This window comes from Emys orbicularis, chromosome 3 (assembly GCF_028017835.1).
Source record: "Emys orbicularis isolate rEmyOrb1 chromosome 3, rEmyOrb1.hap1, whole genome shotgun sequence".
Classification (NCBI taxonomy): domain Eukaryota; kingdom Metazoa; phylum Chordata; order Testudines; family Emydidae; genus Emys; species Emys orbicularis.
Window position 1 is genome coordinate 151,890,677 of NC_088685.1, and position 16,614 is coordinate 151,907,290.

General features: G+C 47.5%; 1 protein-coding gene across 1 annotated transcript; it reads right to left on the bottom strand.

Annotated features, from left to right (window-relative positions):
- Window positions 1-8,616: 8,616 nt before the first annotated feature.
- Window positions 8,617-15,870, bottom strand: TCTE1 (t-complex-associated-testis-expressed 1). The gene is made up of 4 exons (XM_065402080.1): window positions 15,687-15,870; window positions 13,299-13,867; window positions 11,345-11,794; window positions 8,617-8,811 (listed from the first exon to the last, which is right to left on the bottom strand). Exons 1-4 carry the CDS (start codon window positions 15,868-15,870, stop codon window positions 8,617-8,619), a joined length of 1,398 nt encoding a protein of 465 aa, XP_065258152.1.
- Window positions 15,871-16,614: the final 744 nt, after the last annotated feature.

The following is a 16,614-nucleotide window of genomic DNA, read 5'->3' on the forward strand; positions in this document are numbered from 1 at the left end:
TTAGAAAAATGGCAACCAGTTCCACTAAATAGTCAGGCCTCAAGGAAAAGAGAACAAAACAGAAGGGGAAAATAGAGAAGGATAAAGTTGCAATATCGATAGCATTCTAGATGGGTCGGGTGATCCAGAATAGATGCAGGTGTCTGAAATTCTCCTCTGCAGTCATCCAGGATCTGAAACGGTCACAGACGTGTTCCATCAAAACAAACTGGCCTGGTGCATACACACAGCTAGTGGGGTGGAGGCCTGCACAGAAATTTAAGTTGTGGTTTTAGCTCAGACTAACCCATTATTTCCTGCAGCAGTTCTGTAAATGACAAAATGGTGCCTGTTTCTTGGGAAAGGAAGCTGACCTCTGGCCTTGTTTGTGTGGAGGTGGCTGTGGAGTTCCACGTTTGCTGCAGTGAATGTATGAGCAATGAAGGGCAGGGATAGAAAGGTGGTGCCAATAATGTGGTGAGAAGTGTTTTAGAGCATCCTAGTCCCCATGTCTGACTAGAATTGGAGAGCCATTGAATCCTTCCCCCAATCTGATACCAGGCATAACTCCATCCAGTCTCAGCTCCCCAACCATAATCCCACTGATATGACCAAAGCCTGAGTCACCATCTCACCTGCTCCCTTGATCCCCTGGCTCAAGATGGAGTACTGGGATTTGGAGTGGCCTCAATCTGCACCTATGTTACGGCAGCCACCGGCCATGCTGTCAACTTCCATTGGCCACATTTCCCCCCCCGACGGCTGCACAAACCTTGAATTAATCTGTCGTCTCTGGGGACACCCACAAACCCACTTCTGTGCTCTGTGACGTGACTTGGACCCATGAGGGAACATCTTCATTCTCTAAATCACTGCAGCACAGCCATCATTCCTTAGGTCATGCTGGTTGCTACACTCACAAAAAAACCTTCCCCATGGCTTCCTTCACCCCTTGATCGCATATAGGTAGGTATGGCAGAGCTTTCCAGAGATTCAAGAAGGTACGGTCCCAAAAGATCATGACACCAGAGCGTAAAAAGCCCGGCCATTTTGGTTTTCCTGACCTCCAGGACTCAGCAGCTGCGAGATACCCGCTTTCCCTGAGCAGAGGGGCTCCAAGCACGGCGCTGTAGGCACGGGGGACCAAAAGGCACGATCACCATAACAAATATTGTACCCAGAGACGCATTTCTACAGGGCCCTTTATAAACACAGGACCCAGTCCTGCTGCTGCTGAGGTTGAAGGAAGCTTTGCCATTGCCTTCAGAATGTGCAGTATCCAACTCGCAGAGGAAGCTCTCTGCCCTGAGGCACTTCCAGCCTGGACAGGGTCAGATAAAAACTGACTGGGTGGGGCCAGAACACAGTGAGAACTCAGCACGGAGCTTTTTAAGTGGGAGTGGTGAGCATGCTATAGTCCCTTTGCTTGGCATCTGTGGGCCTTGGGGAAGTGGTGGCTTTTTGGAGGGGTGGGGGTTGGCTGAAGAGAGGGAAGGAGCCTGAGGCCCTGGGGTAGGGAGGCTGTTACAGGACAGAAGATGGCATGGGAGAAGACAGGCGGGGAAGAAGGAATCAAAGGGAGTGGCAAGGTAGAGCGAAAGGCGTGCAATGGACATTCTGAAAGGAGAAGTCTCCTTGGCTAAGGAGACAGCTGTGTGAGTAACGCCTGGTGTAACTGCAAGGCCTGAGACGCCTTAACGTATCAGAGCAATACCATTGGGCTGAGAGCACCAGCCTGGGAGGCACTCTCCAAGGAACAGATGAGTATTAACCACAAGGGATAATGTAGCCAGAGGCCCAGATGTATAATTGTCACTAACAACTAAATTGCCTTGCGTCTCTAGAGAGGCTATTGATCCAGGTCAGGGGTGGTGTTGGGTGTTAGTAGGGATCTGGCAGCACTTGCTTTCTGAGGCCTGGCTAGTGGGAATAAAGCTCGTCATTCTCTAGCTATGCTCTCAGCCTAATGTAACGATTTGCAGGCAGCGTCTCTACATTACCTCACACCTCCCCTGCTCCCTACAACCCGCCCCACATAGGACACAAGTGAAATGAGTTTAGACGGTTTCGTTCTTACTCCACTGTGGACAAAAGTGCTGTTCTGCAACGAGCCAAGAGTCAAAGTATTGCAGATCGAGAGTGAGATACACGAGCAGAGCTTTGTGGGCCCCCAGACTGAACGAGAGAGAGTGTGTGTGTTTGCAGGTGCAGACTGAGGACAATTAGCAGAGCTGTGTGGAGAGCCCAGGAATGGAGTAGCAAGGGGAGCTACCTGGCTGAGGGGGATTAGCAGGGCTAGGTGGGAGGAATCTTGCCAACACTACGCATGGTTCCGACCAGCACTCTGTGTCCCTCATTTTATGAGCATCACATTCATGCACTAATTAGTTTAAAAAAAACCCTAACGGGGTTTCAGGCTATTCTGAGACTGGGCATGCAAGGCTCTGCCCAGTCCCTCAGACCTTTTCAGGTGCCATAGAAATCACTGGCTGTGCTCTGCTGTCTCAGGGTGACACACAAACCCACCAGGACTCATCTTCCTCCCCTGCCTCCAAATTGCCATTCTCCAGCCCCTCTGGGTGGCTGGCTGGCTGAGCGCAGAAAAGGCAGACTAAGCAGCAGCAGAAATGCTTCCCCACCCTGGCGGTGAATAGAGGAAGCTCAGCGTGGGCAGTGCCAACCTAATGCAGGCCAAACGAAGGGGCTGAATGAAGTAAGGAGCTCTGTGCATACCCGCCCTCCCCCATTTCCCAGCTAGTGCTGGAAATTAACTAGCCCATTTCATGAGACATTGCTGATCTGACACCAAGAAATTACACCACTGTTGCTCATAGCAGAAGCTGTGTGATTTGGGCAGCCAGCCACAGAGATACGTCCCTTCCACCGTATGCATTCAAATCAGAAGAGCAGAAGCCCAGCTTGCCATCTGCTGCTCTAAGGAACCAGCTTTTCGCCCCATCCAGCTCAAGCAGAGGCGCTTACTTGCACACACAAAGCAAAAGCTCTAGTGTCGTTCCCAAGAGTTCAAAACTCTAGGAGCCACTTTTTATCCACCCCTCCCTCCGCGCACACACAAAGAAATGCTGTCTCATTTGATTGGCTCTCCCTGCTTTTGCCCCTTCATGCTGCTGGATAGGGCACATACGGCATTTGGGGATCCTCAACATACAGCCAAGTGGAGCAGAAACGGCTCTCAGACTTAGGAGCTGAAGGTCATTCCTCCCTAGCTTTGCAATGAGGTCTCAGCGTTGACTTACACCTTCAATGCCCCATGGGACTGTTGGCCTCCCATAGCACTAGGTGAACTATTGCTAATGAATTATTCCATTAATTTGCCCTTATTTCTGTTGCCGATTGTCCCTGGCCAGACTTGGATTTTTACTAAATAGTTTGGTATTTGAAATTGTTCAACGATGTGTCTACTAACACGTGATTCACTTCTGCGGATCCATGTTTGGCGGGGGGGGGGGGGGGGAAAGAGGGGCAGGTCACCCAAGTCACATGGTTTCATTTCTGTGCCAGAGGAGGGAAGTCCAAGAAATTTCAAGATGGCTGCCTGAACAGACATTCCCCCGAGTCTTGGCACAGGTATGCATTTGTAAGATAGCTGCAATACTTCAGCTGCTTGCAAACTTTCCGCTGTTTAGAGGAAGAAGGTTGTGAATGCCCTGGAAAGCAATTTAATACAATTTTTATTGTAACAAATATTCACAACCTCTTTTTTTACCAAGTTTACCCAGTTTTAACCACCTCTCAGGGCAGATGCTGCCAAACAAACCTACGATTCTTTGTGCATTTGCTGGAGTGTGGCTTATGGTACATTTTGGGAACACAACCACTTCCTACGTTGAACTTGTTTTCAGTGCATCACGCTGCTCTCCAGGAAGTGGGCTGCATTTGTAATTTACACAGAATTGTTCTTGGGACAAATCTAACCCTTTTGTAACTGTTCCATCCACATTGTTGGGAGTTGCACCTGCCGCGTGTGGCTGAATCTGGTCCTTGGGCTTTTGCAAGGTTACTAAACAAAATCTCATTTACTTCAGCTGTGTCACTTCTTTAAGAAAATATTTTGTAAATTTAAAAACACCCACCTCAACATAAAGTGCTTAGTGGTAGGTAAGGAGTAGCTGATGTTCTGGAGATGTCTTGAAAGAATCTTATAGCTGCTGTGGTTGGCTTCTCTTATGTTGGTGATAGCCCCTGCAGTATACCAGAATGTTCATGTGTAGCTTGGAAGGGAGTAAATACTGTATGTTGATTTGCAAGGGCTCTAGGGTAGTGCTGTTGACACACCTTTAAGGTGGCTGTTGCTGCCAGTGATAACCTCACACCGTATCCTTTCTGATCTATAAGGCCAGACCATCAAGCAGCTAAAGACCCCATTGGCCTGGGGTCCGCAGGCAGCAGAGCCATGGGCGTTTGTATCCGTTGTGTGGAGCGAGGCACCGGCGGGGATCTGTCTAACAAACTCTTTAGTGAGCACTGGGAACAGTTTTTACTTTTAAATATGTCAATATGATCTAGCTCTGTCTCTCTCTCTCTCTGTGTACAAACAGTATATCACAATGTTGCCTTTTCTGTTGGAAATATCAAAGTACAAAGATTGTAAACCAAATCGGTGTAATAAAAGTTCCAGATGATTCACTGACTCCGGCCTTAGCTGTGGGTTTGTGCGTGTCAGAGACTCTGTAAAATTATTCACTGGTAGTGAACATAGGACTAGTAGGATGAGGCCAGACCCCCCTGTACACAGAGGTAAAAGGACATTATCCTGTGAGGCCTGGCATGGCTCAGCGTTCTTGCAGGAGGGATCAAAGGACCTGGGGAGTCAATCAAGTGGCCCCTTTCCTATCACCCTCCTCAGGTGGCCAATAGACTGGCTCCAACAAGTATTTTCCCCTCCAGGAGACAGAGCCCTGCCCGCCTCTCAGGAGTGCCGCCAGCTTTTCTGCCGCCCTAGGTGGCGGAAGGTCCCGCCACCGAAATACCGCCTTGGTTGCTGTCCCTCAAATTGTAGTGTCCTAGGCGACCGCCTAGGTCGCCTAATGGGTTGCGCCGGCCCTGGCGCCTCTTACTCTTATGCCCCCACTCCTTCGCTTCCCTTCCTTCCAATTGTGATAGGTGGGGAGCCCTCCCTCTGAATGCAGGGGAAGCAGCTCTGTTTTCAGCAAGACAGCTTGGCTTTCCCGAGCAGCAGCATGCACAGGGCACACAGAGCTGCATGGGTTCTGGCTGGGATGTTACAGCTCCTCCTACCCCCAAGCTAAAGAAAGGTTTGTGAAAACCAGCCATGCTCCCGAAGATGAGTGTCCTATTCAAAATGAGCCTCACCAGCCCCCACAGCAATGCCAGTGAGGAGCAAAGGCAGAACAGCACAAAACCCTTCTTAAGAGGGGGAGATGTATTATTTATGGAACTTAGCTCTTTAGCTTCATCACACATCTGTCTAGAATGCTAGACAGTGTTTATAAAAATATATTCAAAGCCTCAGCTGGGTCAATAACCAAAGAAAAGCTTCTAACCCGCAACAAACAACATTCTCCCCTCCCCAACCTCGACACGCCCTGTTTAAACCACCATTCAGGGAAAGCCTGAAATAGCAGCATGGCCTGAAGATCAAATCTGGACCAGGCCACTTCGCTTGGAATATCCTGCCTTGTTTCACAGTCAGGACGAAAGGCTGTTGCTTGGGCTCACTCCCCCATAATGGTCTTGGCTTGAGCTTGTTACTGGAACGCTTCCCAAAACCTGGATGGCACCACAGGAATCATAACTGTGTCTCAAGCACTTTGGGGGGTTTGAACTCAGAGGCAAGTTGCCTCCATGAAGCCACTGAAGTCACATCAGATCCAATCACTGCCCCACATTAACCCACATGCCAGGATGATGTCATAATACAAAGCGTGTTTTGCAGTTACATGTTAGAGAAGTTACCAACCCGCTTAGGATGTTGTTAACCAAGAATTTGTTCTACTAGTAAAGTTTACACAATCCTCTGAAAAACTATGGCTGAAAAATATCCTACACCACAAGTTTGGAACAAAGACAAGACAGAAATACAGGTGAGCTAGAGTTCTCGCTATCACTCACAAATACTCCATATGCAGTAAATTCATGTTACCTGAAGATTTGATTTTCCTCTACAGCTGGAAACAAAATATTGCCAAAGCTGTTATCTAACTGTCCAAAACAATACGTGCCTACAGCAGCCTAGTTACACTGTTTGTAGAATGCCCCATCATATATAATCTTTAGGTTCCAGGTCAAAGCTGATTTCTAGCCATGGCAAGTGCCTCTAACTCTCCCCAGCTCCATTTTCACCAGGGATTAGCACAGATAACCACCTCAGTGAGTGCTAAATTGATGCAATCAAAATGTTTGGACTGAGAGAGAAAAAGCTTGCCCTAAATTTGTGACTGTCTAATGCAAAACTCATCTTTGACACCTGAACTAATTAGGTATTATGTAAAGCTCACTGAGCTCATTTACGAGGACACCATAACAAGTTATAAGCAACAGGGTTCACTTACTCAGAACTTTGAGGAGTAGCACTCGTTCCATAGACCCAGAATCTAACCATGGGTGAGGATCATAAAACAATAACCACCTGGGACAAGTTCATCCCACCTGTAAACTCATTCAAGTCAGTGGAGGTACACCAGGCATGAATTTGGCCTAATATGTACAATCTTCCCCTAGAACATGGTATCTGGTATGTAATGCATTAACTCTTCCATGACCATTAACTCTTCCCTCCTGCTTCTTAACTGTTCTGTCTAGACGGGGTTCTCAACTCTGTTCATAGCACAGCCCACATTTTTAATACCCACACACAGTCTCTGTATCTCCCTTCCCAGTCACAGTCACATAACATCCAAACTGCAACTACCATTGCTCACCAGGAGAGGAAACATTTAGACCAGTATTGAATGTGGCTTGAGTTTCTTTTAATGCCATTTAGCAGCTGGAAACAAAGAAGGCCCCAGTACCATGTGACAGCTCGCCACAGACCACCAGCAACCACTCTGTAGACCACTAGTGGTCCACAGGCCACTGTAGTATGCCCTTCATAGACTGCCAATTGATTTCACTGGTAAGAATAGAAGCCAATACAGTGGAATATATATAATTCCCTGTTTTAGTTATTTTATTGTAAGAAAAAATAATTGAAAAGGTTATATAAAGAAAAACATATTCTGAGACTAACTCCAGGAGATGACTTTTCAGGCCAGTCTGAGAGAGATAGGTACTACAATGAAATCACATCTGAGTGTAATCAGCCCCATCAGCCACACCTGGGGATAATCAGCCCCTCATGAAATGAGTTGGGAGTCTCAGCACAGTTCCCTATGGACAGGTGTCAACAGCACACAATCCAGCAGCACTGCTGCAATGGAGGAGTGAATTCACATGGAAACTAAGCTCCCCTTTTCCCCCGAGGTGACTCTCCATGCTGTCTTGGTAGAGTGCTAGGATTGGGAAGCCTGTCTTTGGTGTACCTGCTCTATGACTAAACAGAGACCTTTTTAGTTTCCTACACTGTCAGCATGGAGCTTATAAAGCCCCCTAACACATACCCTAACTCCTGTGGAAGGATAATCTAAACCTTTCGTTTCATTTTAGAATGGGGTGTGCTTCATTAACAGATTCCATACATAACACAAAACCTCTGTCCCCTGGGGAGAGTGACAAAGGGCTGTTTCCCTTGTTTAAATGTGTGTGTATCTGCTTGGGGCTGCTTCTTTGTACCACAAGCTGTTTAGTGTGGGACGGAAATCCAAAACAGAAGGCAGTCTATTTACCAGAGGAACTCCTCCCTAAGGAAGAAGAACTATGATAATTAGATATCCTGGTAACTGGCCCCATATCTTCCATTCTGGGTCTGGTGGCAGTCCCTGTGAGTGAGCTCTGGCAAGAGGTCAGCTGGTCAAAGCTTTTGCAGAGCGAGCTCATGGACCATAGATAGAGTCTCCCATATTATTATTTGCTCTTCCCTGGCAACTGTGCCCCCACTTTATGATGACAATCTCATAAGTCTTGTGTGCTGCTCCCAAAGGCTGGGTGCTGGTGTTATTTACCATCCTTTGCTCCCAGTTGCCAATGACAGCATGAAACCACCTTGTGGCAGAACCACATGGGAGACCCAACTTTGGCACTAGCTTTGGGTCTCCATTCATGGCATTCTGTCCCATAGTAACAATGAGCTACATAATTTCTGGGCAAAGGCTACTCCAAGAGCTGGCTATCAGAGGCACTCATGCTACCAGCCCCACCAGGTGTCCTAGACAATGAGTAGAGCAGATAAGTTGAGAAAAATCTACTGAATGGAGGGAGCACGTGTAGTTTCCAGAATGGCAGGGTGGGCTTTGGCCAGTCTGAAGCCGATGGGAACCTAGCTCAGGCTGGGGAGTTGGAGAAATGGCAAACCCTTGACCACAACATGTGAAGGAGCCAGTGAGAAATCTCCTTTGGGGTCCAACTGCCAGGTAGGCCCTAGTCGCTGACAACAGGCTGTCTGTTACATTTTCTTACCCCTCCCCCAATCAGGAATTAATGTCATATGCCCACAGCTGCCCAATGAGGAGAGACATTTCATTTCAAAGGCTACAGCGGGAAATAAGGGCATAGGATAGGCTAATCCAGATCTGGGGATTTCTCTTCCAAGGAGTTTGGCTGGTACAAGGTTTTCAGACGGGCAATTTCCTGGTTAGCCTTCAGGGCTTGGTTAATGAGGTACTCGCTCTCTTGCCCCACCTCTGCCAGTCGCAGGTCAAATTCAGTCACGGTCTTGTTATCCGACATTCCTTCCAGCAGCTGCTTCCCACCATCCTGGAATCAGAAAGGAGATGGGTGTGAAGTACAGACCAGAGTGGGCTTGCTGCTCCATGTCCCCCAATCCCCAGAGTGCCTTTCACCAGCACTCACCTACTGCCTGCAAGTGGAGTAGAGGAGAAAGGAGCATGTGCATTTCCATCTCACATGTCCTAAGTAGGAGTATGTGACAATAAGCAAAACATGGGGTATCTTATTCCTCAGCAGGAATCTCCCGACTGAAACGTTACTGGCAGGAAAACAGAAAAGGAGTGTAACCTTATGCAGTGCTCACACTAATGGCTCCCTTTGGGTATCATGTCAGCAATTCTCAGGCTCATGGCTGGTTAAGACTGAGATGATAACCTGACAGAGCCATGCCGGTATATCTGGTCACCCATTCATCAGCTCACTGCTAGTTAATGTCAACGCCAGCACAATTAGGTATACCATTCCTACTCCAGCAAATGTCAAGAGAGGTCCATTCCGATAGCCTCCTTTTCAGAAATGGGGACATCTGTGGCGAGGCAGAGCCTCCCACACAACTGAAGTTCAATCCACTGAGGAAATTCAAGCTGTGACAGAAAATTTGGCAGAGATCTCAGGAATTCTGGAGCTTTGGGAGGCAGCTCACCTTAGTACCATTACCTCCCTCACCTGTCAACACACTCCAGGGATTGGACCAACAGAGGTTTTCTGGAGGTGTTGAATCCTAGATATTGTCAATCAATATCTATCAGATACCAAATAACATGCTGCTCCTACCTTCTGTGACCACTCCTCCTGCCCCCAGCCCCCCACTGCCTTTGACCTTCCTGAGAGAGGCCAGGAAGTGGGAAAGGAAGGGAAGGAGTCTACCTTTGAAATCAACGGGAATGCAGGCACACGACCAAGGCCTGAGTTTGGTGTCTCTCTAGCGGTTCGACCAGGGGCCTGGGAGTCACAACTCCTCGCTTGGAGTCCCGTGTTGGGAGGGAAGTGTATCTAATGGTTACAGCAGGGGGCTGGGAGTTAAGACTCCTAGGTTCTATTTCCAGCTCTACCACTGAACACTGGCACCTCAGGCAAGTCACTTTCTCTCCCTGTGCCTCTGTTTCCTCATCTGTAAAATGGAGACAATAATACTGACCAACTTCTCAGGGTGTTTTGGGGTTTCACTAATGAACATCTGCAAAGTGCTTTGAGATCCTTGGATGGAAGGTGCTAAGCATTAGGGTTATTATTTCCAAAGATAAACCTCAACCCTTTAGAACACCCTTTTCTCCTTGTATTATTCCATTCTAGCTCTTTGCCATTTAGAGGCTAATAAAATTAGAACTAATAAAATGCTTGCCATCTTCAAAGCTCTTTAAAAACATTGGCTAATAAATTCTATCAGCTACTTCATGATGTGGGCAGACAGGTACAGTAGGTATTACTATTTCCATTTTACCAATGGGGAAACTGAGGCATAGAGCTTAGGGGTCATTTTCAAACATGGCTGCCTAGATTTAGGATTCTTTATCCACATGTAGCCAACTAAATAGAAGTGACCTGATTTTCAGAGAAGCTGAGCACCAGCAGTGACGTCGATGGGATTTGTGAATGCCCACCAGTTTTGAAAATCAGGCCACTTGGATTTAGGAGCTGAATATTAGGCATACAGATGTGAAAACTTTGGCCAAAGCCATGTGGTGACTCAGTAGCAGAGCTGAGACTTATGTAAATTCAGCAAGTGAGCCAGTTTTCTAACAATGCTGATCTGAATATTGATACCAGCAGGAGATTATGAGGGTGATGCCTTCATACCATGACGAAGCCATGACAGTCTCAGAAATATTCCCTGAATTTCCTGGGCCTCTCTTTAACTTGGGAACAAACCTCTCAATTTCCTAAAGGCCAAATTCACAAAATACAGGTTCAACTTGAGGGCCTCATTATATATATAAAGAGTGCAGGGAGTGTGAAACAATGGGGGATTCCTTTTTTTAGCGATATTTGCTGTAACCTCAGCTTCTCTGCTGCCAATAATGTATAATACTCAAAGCAAGATCACCTTGGCAGTGTGTGAGATGGAAATAAAGTTGGCTCTTTGGTGAGGGGTAGCAGTTCAGAGACCAAAGAAGCTCTGCATCTGCTTTATGTAAAATCATCCAGACCAGTGGTTCTCAAACTAGGGCCGCCGCTTGTTCAGGGAAAGCCCCTGGCGGGCCGGGCCGGTTTGTTTACCTGCCGCGTCCGCAGGTTCGGCCAATTGTAGCTCCCACTGGCTGTGGTTCACCGCTTCAGGCCAATGGGGGCTGCGGGAAGGGCAGCCAGCACGTCCCTCGGCCCGCGCCGCTTCCTGCAGCCCCCAGTGGCCTGGAGCGGCCAGTGGGAGCCGCAATTGGCCGAACCTGCGGACGCGGCAGGTAAACAAACCGGCCCGGCCCTCAAGGGGCTTTCCCTGAACAAGCGATGGCCCTAGTTTGAGAAAACACTGATCCAGACAGATGCTTAAGTTGGACTGCACTAGCCGCTGTAATGGCAGCAGACTGAAGCAATTTCTCTTTTAGGCAGGGAAGCTGCTTACCAGCCCTATGTGGTTGCATGCAAGGTTGATGCTAGTCAGAGCTGTGTTCTGAGCAAGGACCTGGGAGAACAGCGTAGCTGTCGGCTCTGACAACTCGTTGCCTCCCAGATGGATAGATGTCAAGGTGGCATTAGTCAGCAGGGCATGGCCTACTGCCTGGCCGCCCTCATCCTCAATGCAGTTGATGCGCAGGTTCAGAGAGATCAGCGTAGAATTCTTGCCTAGGGCATGAGCAATAGCCTGGGCTCCTGGGGCCCGGATCCGGTTATTACACAGGTTGAGAATTTCTAGCTTGCTACGGTTGATCAGCTTGCCAATGGCTCGTGCTCCCCGGTCCCTGATCAGATTATGGGACAAGTCCAGCTCCACCAAGCATGGGTGATCTAACAAATTCCGTATCAGCACCCGTGTCTTTTCGTCATCCACTTTGCTCCGGCACAGCTTGAAGACCTGTGGGAGAAAAATATGGTTATGCTTGTTGACACAGCAACTACCATCATTTTGGAAGGGATTTTCAAAAAGCCTAAATGAGTTAGGTGCACAAGTTCAATTGAAAGTCAAAGGGAATTGGGGACCTAGCCTCCATAGAGAGCAATGCCAAATCCACCTTAACTTCAAATTTAACAGCCACTGTTTGACCTCTAGCTGAAATATAACAACATACCGTCTTCAGGTGCACAAGAAATGACATGTTTGCCCCCACTAGGGAACCTTGCTGTCACAAAAGGGCCCCACAATGGGATCTATGTGGCCACAGAAGAGCTCATTTCACCTAATGGTGGAAGGCAGTTGCAGAACCTGTCAATCCATCCAGAGAGGGAGGGATCAGATTATTCTGCCTTTTCTCTGAATTGTGATGTGTCAATTAGTTAAACTCCGGAATTAGTTAAACTCTAGAATAGGGTTCCCAGGGAGGCGGTGGAACCCCTGTCATTGGAGGTTTTTCAGAATGGGTTGGACAAACACCTGTCAGGGATGGCTTAAGTTTACCTGGTCCTGCCTCAGCACAGGGGACTGGACTTGACCTCTTGAGGTTCCTCCCAGCCGTACATGTCTATGATTTTGGGGGGTAGAATCTCTATAGTGGAATAACCGTGGAGCTGAGGGTTATGCTATTGTCCAGAGAGAAGCATCCTCTGTGCTGGGAGTTCTAACAGCACCCCACAGTGTTTTGGGGTGTCTGTGCCGCTGTGTGACATCCTGTCACATTTTCTTTGTTAAGTAACATATTGCATGTATCTGCTCGTAAAAGTTAAGAGACTGGCCTAACAGAGAACTGGCTCCCTTTGCTTATCCCCATCCAGGATTATGCAGGGAGGTGCAACTGCTCCTTCTGTCCTGATCTACAGAGAACACATTTTATATGGGGGGAAGGGGTTACTCACGTTAATAAGATGCAGGCTTTACTGAACCTCACACAACACATGATAACAAACAGCACCTAGCAGGATATTCAATTACACGCCACCAAGTTAGTCTCATTTCAAACATGAAGTTAGACAGGCACTGCAAAGGGGAAAGGCCCTGCCCTTAGCTAGTAGGCAGCCTGGCTTCACATCTTGACTTTCCACTCACTTGGCCAAATTCAAGCCTGGTGCAGGCAGCCCTATCAATTTCAACAGCAACAGACCTGCTTATACTAGCTCTTAATGTTGCCCATTGTGTGGCATCAAATGCATTTCAAATACTCGACCGGTTTTTGTGATTTGGCTGTGGCCCCTACATATTACAGTGAATTGCATCCTGTGAATATATTTAGGCACCAAATTAGAAAGTTTGCCTAAGACAGTCAAATTATTTGAGTCAAACATTTGAAAGCCACCCACTGGACTGGGAGGACTAATGGTGAGCAGCAGGTAAAACTGGTCTCTTGGCTCTTTGCAAGGGTATTCTGTCCCTGTTTTAGCTTATCCTTTCAAATATAAATGTTAAAAAATCAGTTTGGGCAAGTTACTTTCAAGGCGTGGCACTTCTTGAAAGCATTGGCCAGAGAGCAACAGTCCTGATAGGTGAAGTCAAAGAGGCTCCACTCGAAGTTCATGCCACAGTCTTTCACACCATACATCAGATGCAGCTCTTCAAGGTGAGAGAGGGCAGCAGTGAGCACTCCTAGGTCATAGTGATGCATGCAGAATTCATCGACCCCAACATCACTCCCAGAATCGGACATGTCATCCTCTTCCTTGTTCTGATCCAGCTTCACCGGTGGGAGGAACTGATCGATTTCCAGCTTCCTCACATACTCCTTGCAGAGTGGGATGACCTCCAGGACTTGATTGGGGTCGGTTGTGTTAGGGATGAAGTACTTCAGGATGCTCTCCAGGTGGCGTTCAAAGAACATCCGTTTCCAGCTGCCCCCATAGCGGGAGACATCACACACTGCCCAGCGCTCAGTACAGCACCTCTTCCAGTAGCCTTCGTCGCTGATCAGGTTGGCGGTCACTGTGAGGGGCAGGCCTGTGGAAATCCTGTCCAGCACCTTCCTTTGGTGCTCTGGCAGGAGACGGTCCACAACAGGATTCTCTGTAGGGAATAAAGAAGAGGAGAGGTTACTCCCCAAAAGCATTCTGAATCTGAGGGGGGGTATGTTCACTAATCCAATCCCCCTAGAAATATCATGGTGAGTAATATTCTAACCCAGACCTATTGACAGAAGGTTTTTACCATTTGGCAATCATTGATTTTATATGCTGTTTGGGAATAGCATCTGTTAACGTATGCTCCCTTCTGCTGCTCCCATAGTACCACACCACAAAAATATTGTCGGGCCTACATAAACTGTGGCTAGTAATTTTGTATTTTTATTTCTAAGTGGTGGACTTCTTGTTGTCTAAGTAGATATTTAATGGAAAATTCTGCTCTAGTACACCAACGTAAATCCAGAATAACATCACTAATGTGAATGGAGTTGCTCTGGATTTACACCAGTATACGTGACAGCAGAATTTGGCTCGTTGTTTGGAGAACTTCCCCAGAGGATTATAACCTTTTAAAGGAGAACATTTTGGGTCTGGGCTCTTTAAATGTTCTTTATAAAACTTATCTTGTCTTTGCACCTTTATATATTCTGCTAAAAGAGTTACCCACTTTTTGCCCACCAAGCCCTCTCTATCTCCTCCTTCAAACCTACCTTATTCAGAAAAATGTTCCCTTCTCCTCCAGTAATCTCTCTTCACCCCTCTGCCCTGAACCTCTGTCCTATCTCTCAGCTTGTCTCGCTGACACTGGAAGCTCTTTGGGGCAGGGAATTTCTGCAGAGTGCTATATACACTTACAGGACTATATACCTGATTTGTATTAATTATCACCCCATGATGGAATCATAGAGATGAGAAACAGAGAGACCTGTCTGCACATGGAAAATCTTATTCTGAGAAGCAAAGCTGTGTTCCTACTTTCTCTCTCTTCTTGGCTGTCTCTCTACTAAAGATATCTACAGAAGAAGAGTGCTGTGGCTTTGCTTGGAGACTTCTTTCAGTATTCCCTCCATTTCCTCCCACACACTAACATCCTCACACTGCAGTGACCCTCTCTTAGACAAACCCTTTCTGAGGCCTTCAATGCCACTTTTCTGAATCGGGCAGAGAGCATCACTGAGGATCGAAGGAAGTTGCTCCTTTTCCTCCCCAGTCTCACTGGGCTCCCAGACCCAGGCAGCTTGGGACCCAAACTCTGAACCCTGACCTGGCAGCGTGCTAGACTAGCAGCCTTGCTATTTCTTAGCAGTTCATCTGGTCCAGATGCACACGCTCTACCTGAGGATGTCACCATTCTTGGGTTGTCACATCACAGCTGACAGCTGTGGAAATGTTAGTGAAATCGTAAGTTTATATCCCACTCCCACACCCGTCAGACATTACTTGTATTCTTCAACTGGGGCAAGGAATAGTTCTACCTCTGTCTGTACAGCACCCAGCAGACTGGGACCCATCCTGACTGGGCCCCTGGAGGGTACTGTAATGTGCGAGATGACGAAGAGCAGAGAAATCTGACTTCAGTGGTCAGGGTAAAAGCTGATATAGTGAGTCCAAGCTGGGCATGGAGGGAAATTGAGGAGCACCCCAACAGATAGGATGGGCTGAGTTCAGAGCAGCTTCTCACTCTGTGTAGTAGTCCCAGTGGGCCAAATTCATCCCCCATGTAACTCAATGGAAACCACTGCAATGGAGTTACATAGACACATCTAGCAATTGAGCAGCAGGAGAGATTTTTTCCTGTGTCCACTCTCTTTCCCTTTCTTTGACACTCAGCAGGACAGAGAACCCAGTGTGAGCCTGCTCCACAACCCAAGGTAGAACAATGCGGTCCGCAGGACTGCTGTGGGGAAGGGACCATGGCTTACTTTCAAAGTTGCTGACGATGTGCTGGAGGCAGAGCTCACTGAGGTGTGGAACAATGGCCAGGGACCACTCAGGATCCTCAGCAATGATCCGTCGCATGCGTCGGGGGTTGGCAGCAGGGTTCACCACTGATGTTTTCAATGAGGGAGAGGCCATGTTCGTGTCTCCAGAAACTGGCTCCTGCATCTTAACGTGCTAGTCTGACTCTACCCCCTTAGATGAAATAGAAGGAAAGTCTGCATCAGGACAGATTCACCAGCACATTTCCAGCCAAGGTTCCTGGGGGAAAAAGACAGTTTAAGAAAGGGCAAATAACTGGAGCCTCTCACTGGTGCTAATAAAAACAACAACAACAACAACAAAATGTTGGCACCCCCATGACATCACTCTGCACACCATCACTCTGCTCACTTTGGATACCCTTTTCTGCTACCCTTTGTCTGTCTTGTCTATTTTAGATTGTAAGCTCTTCAGGGCAGGGACTTTCTACTGCTCTTATGTTTATACAGCACCTAGCACAATGGGGGCATTGTGTAATAAACATAATAAATAATACAATGGTATTGCTATAAAGAGCTATTTAGAAGTTTGTAGAGGTTTTATGCTTTTTAGAGGTTGAAGCTCATTGCAACTGTATTAACTTATAGCTGCAATTTTTTCACTGCCCTTCCCCATTGCTCTTAACGAACATTTGTTAACTGGAGCTTCAACACCCCTGTGAGAGGAGTCAGTGTGATGGGGCAGACAGACCCCACATTAGCAACAAGGAGGTAAAGGAGACCCTGTGGATCTAGTTGATCTCACCTTGCTACACCTGCAGCCAATGTCAGTCTTTCTGGGCCTGTTATCCCATCCATCAAATGGAACTGGAATAGAATAGACTGCCAGTCCCCCTCCTCTACCCACTATGTCTCTAAAGACCAACACTCT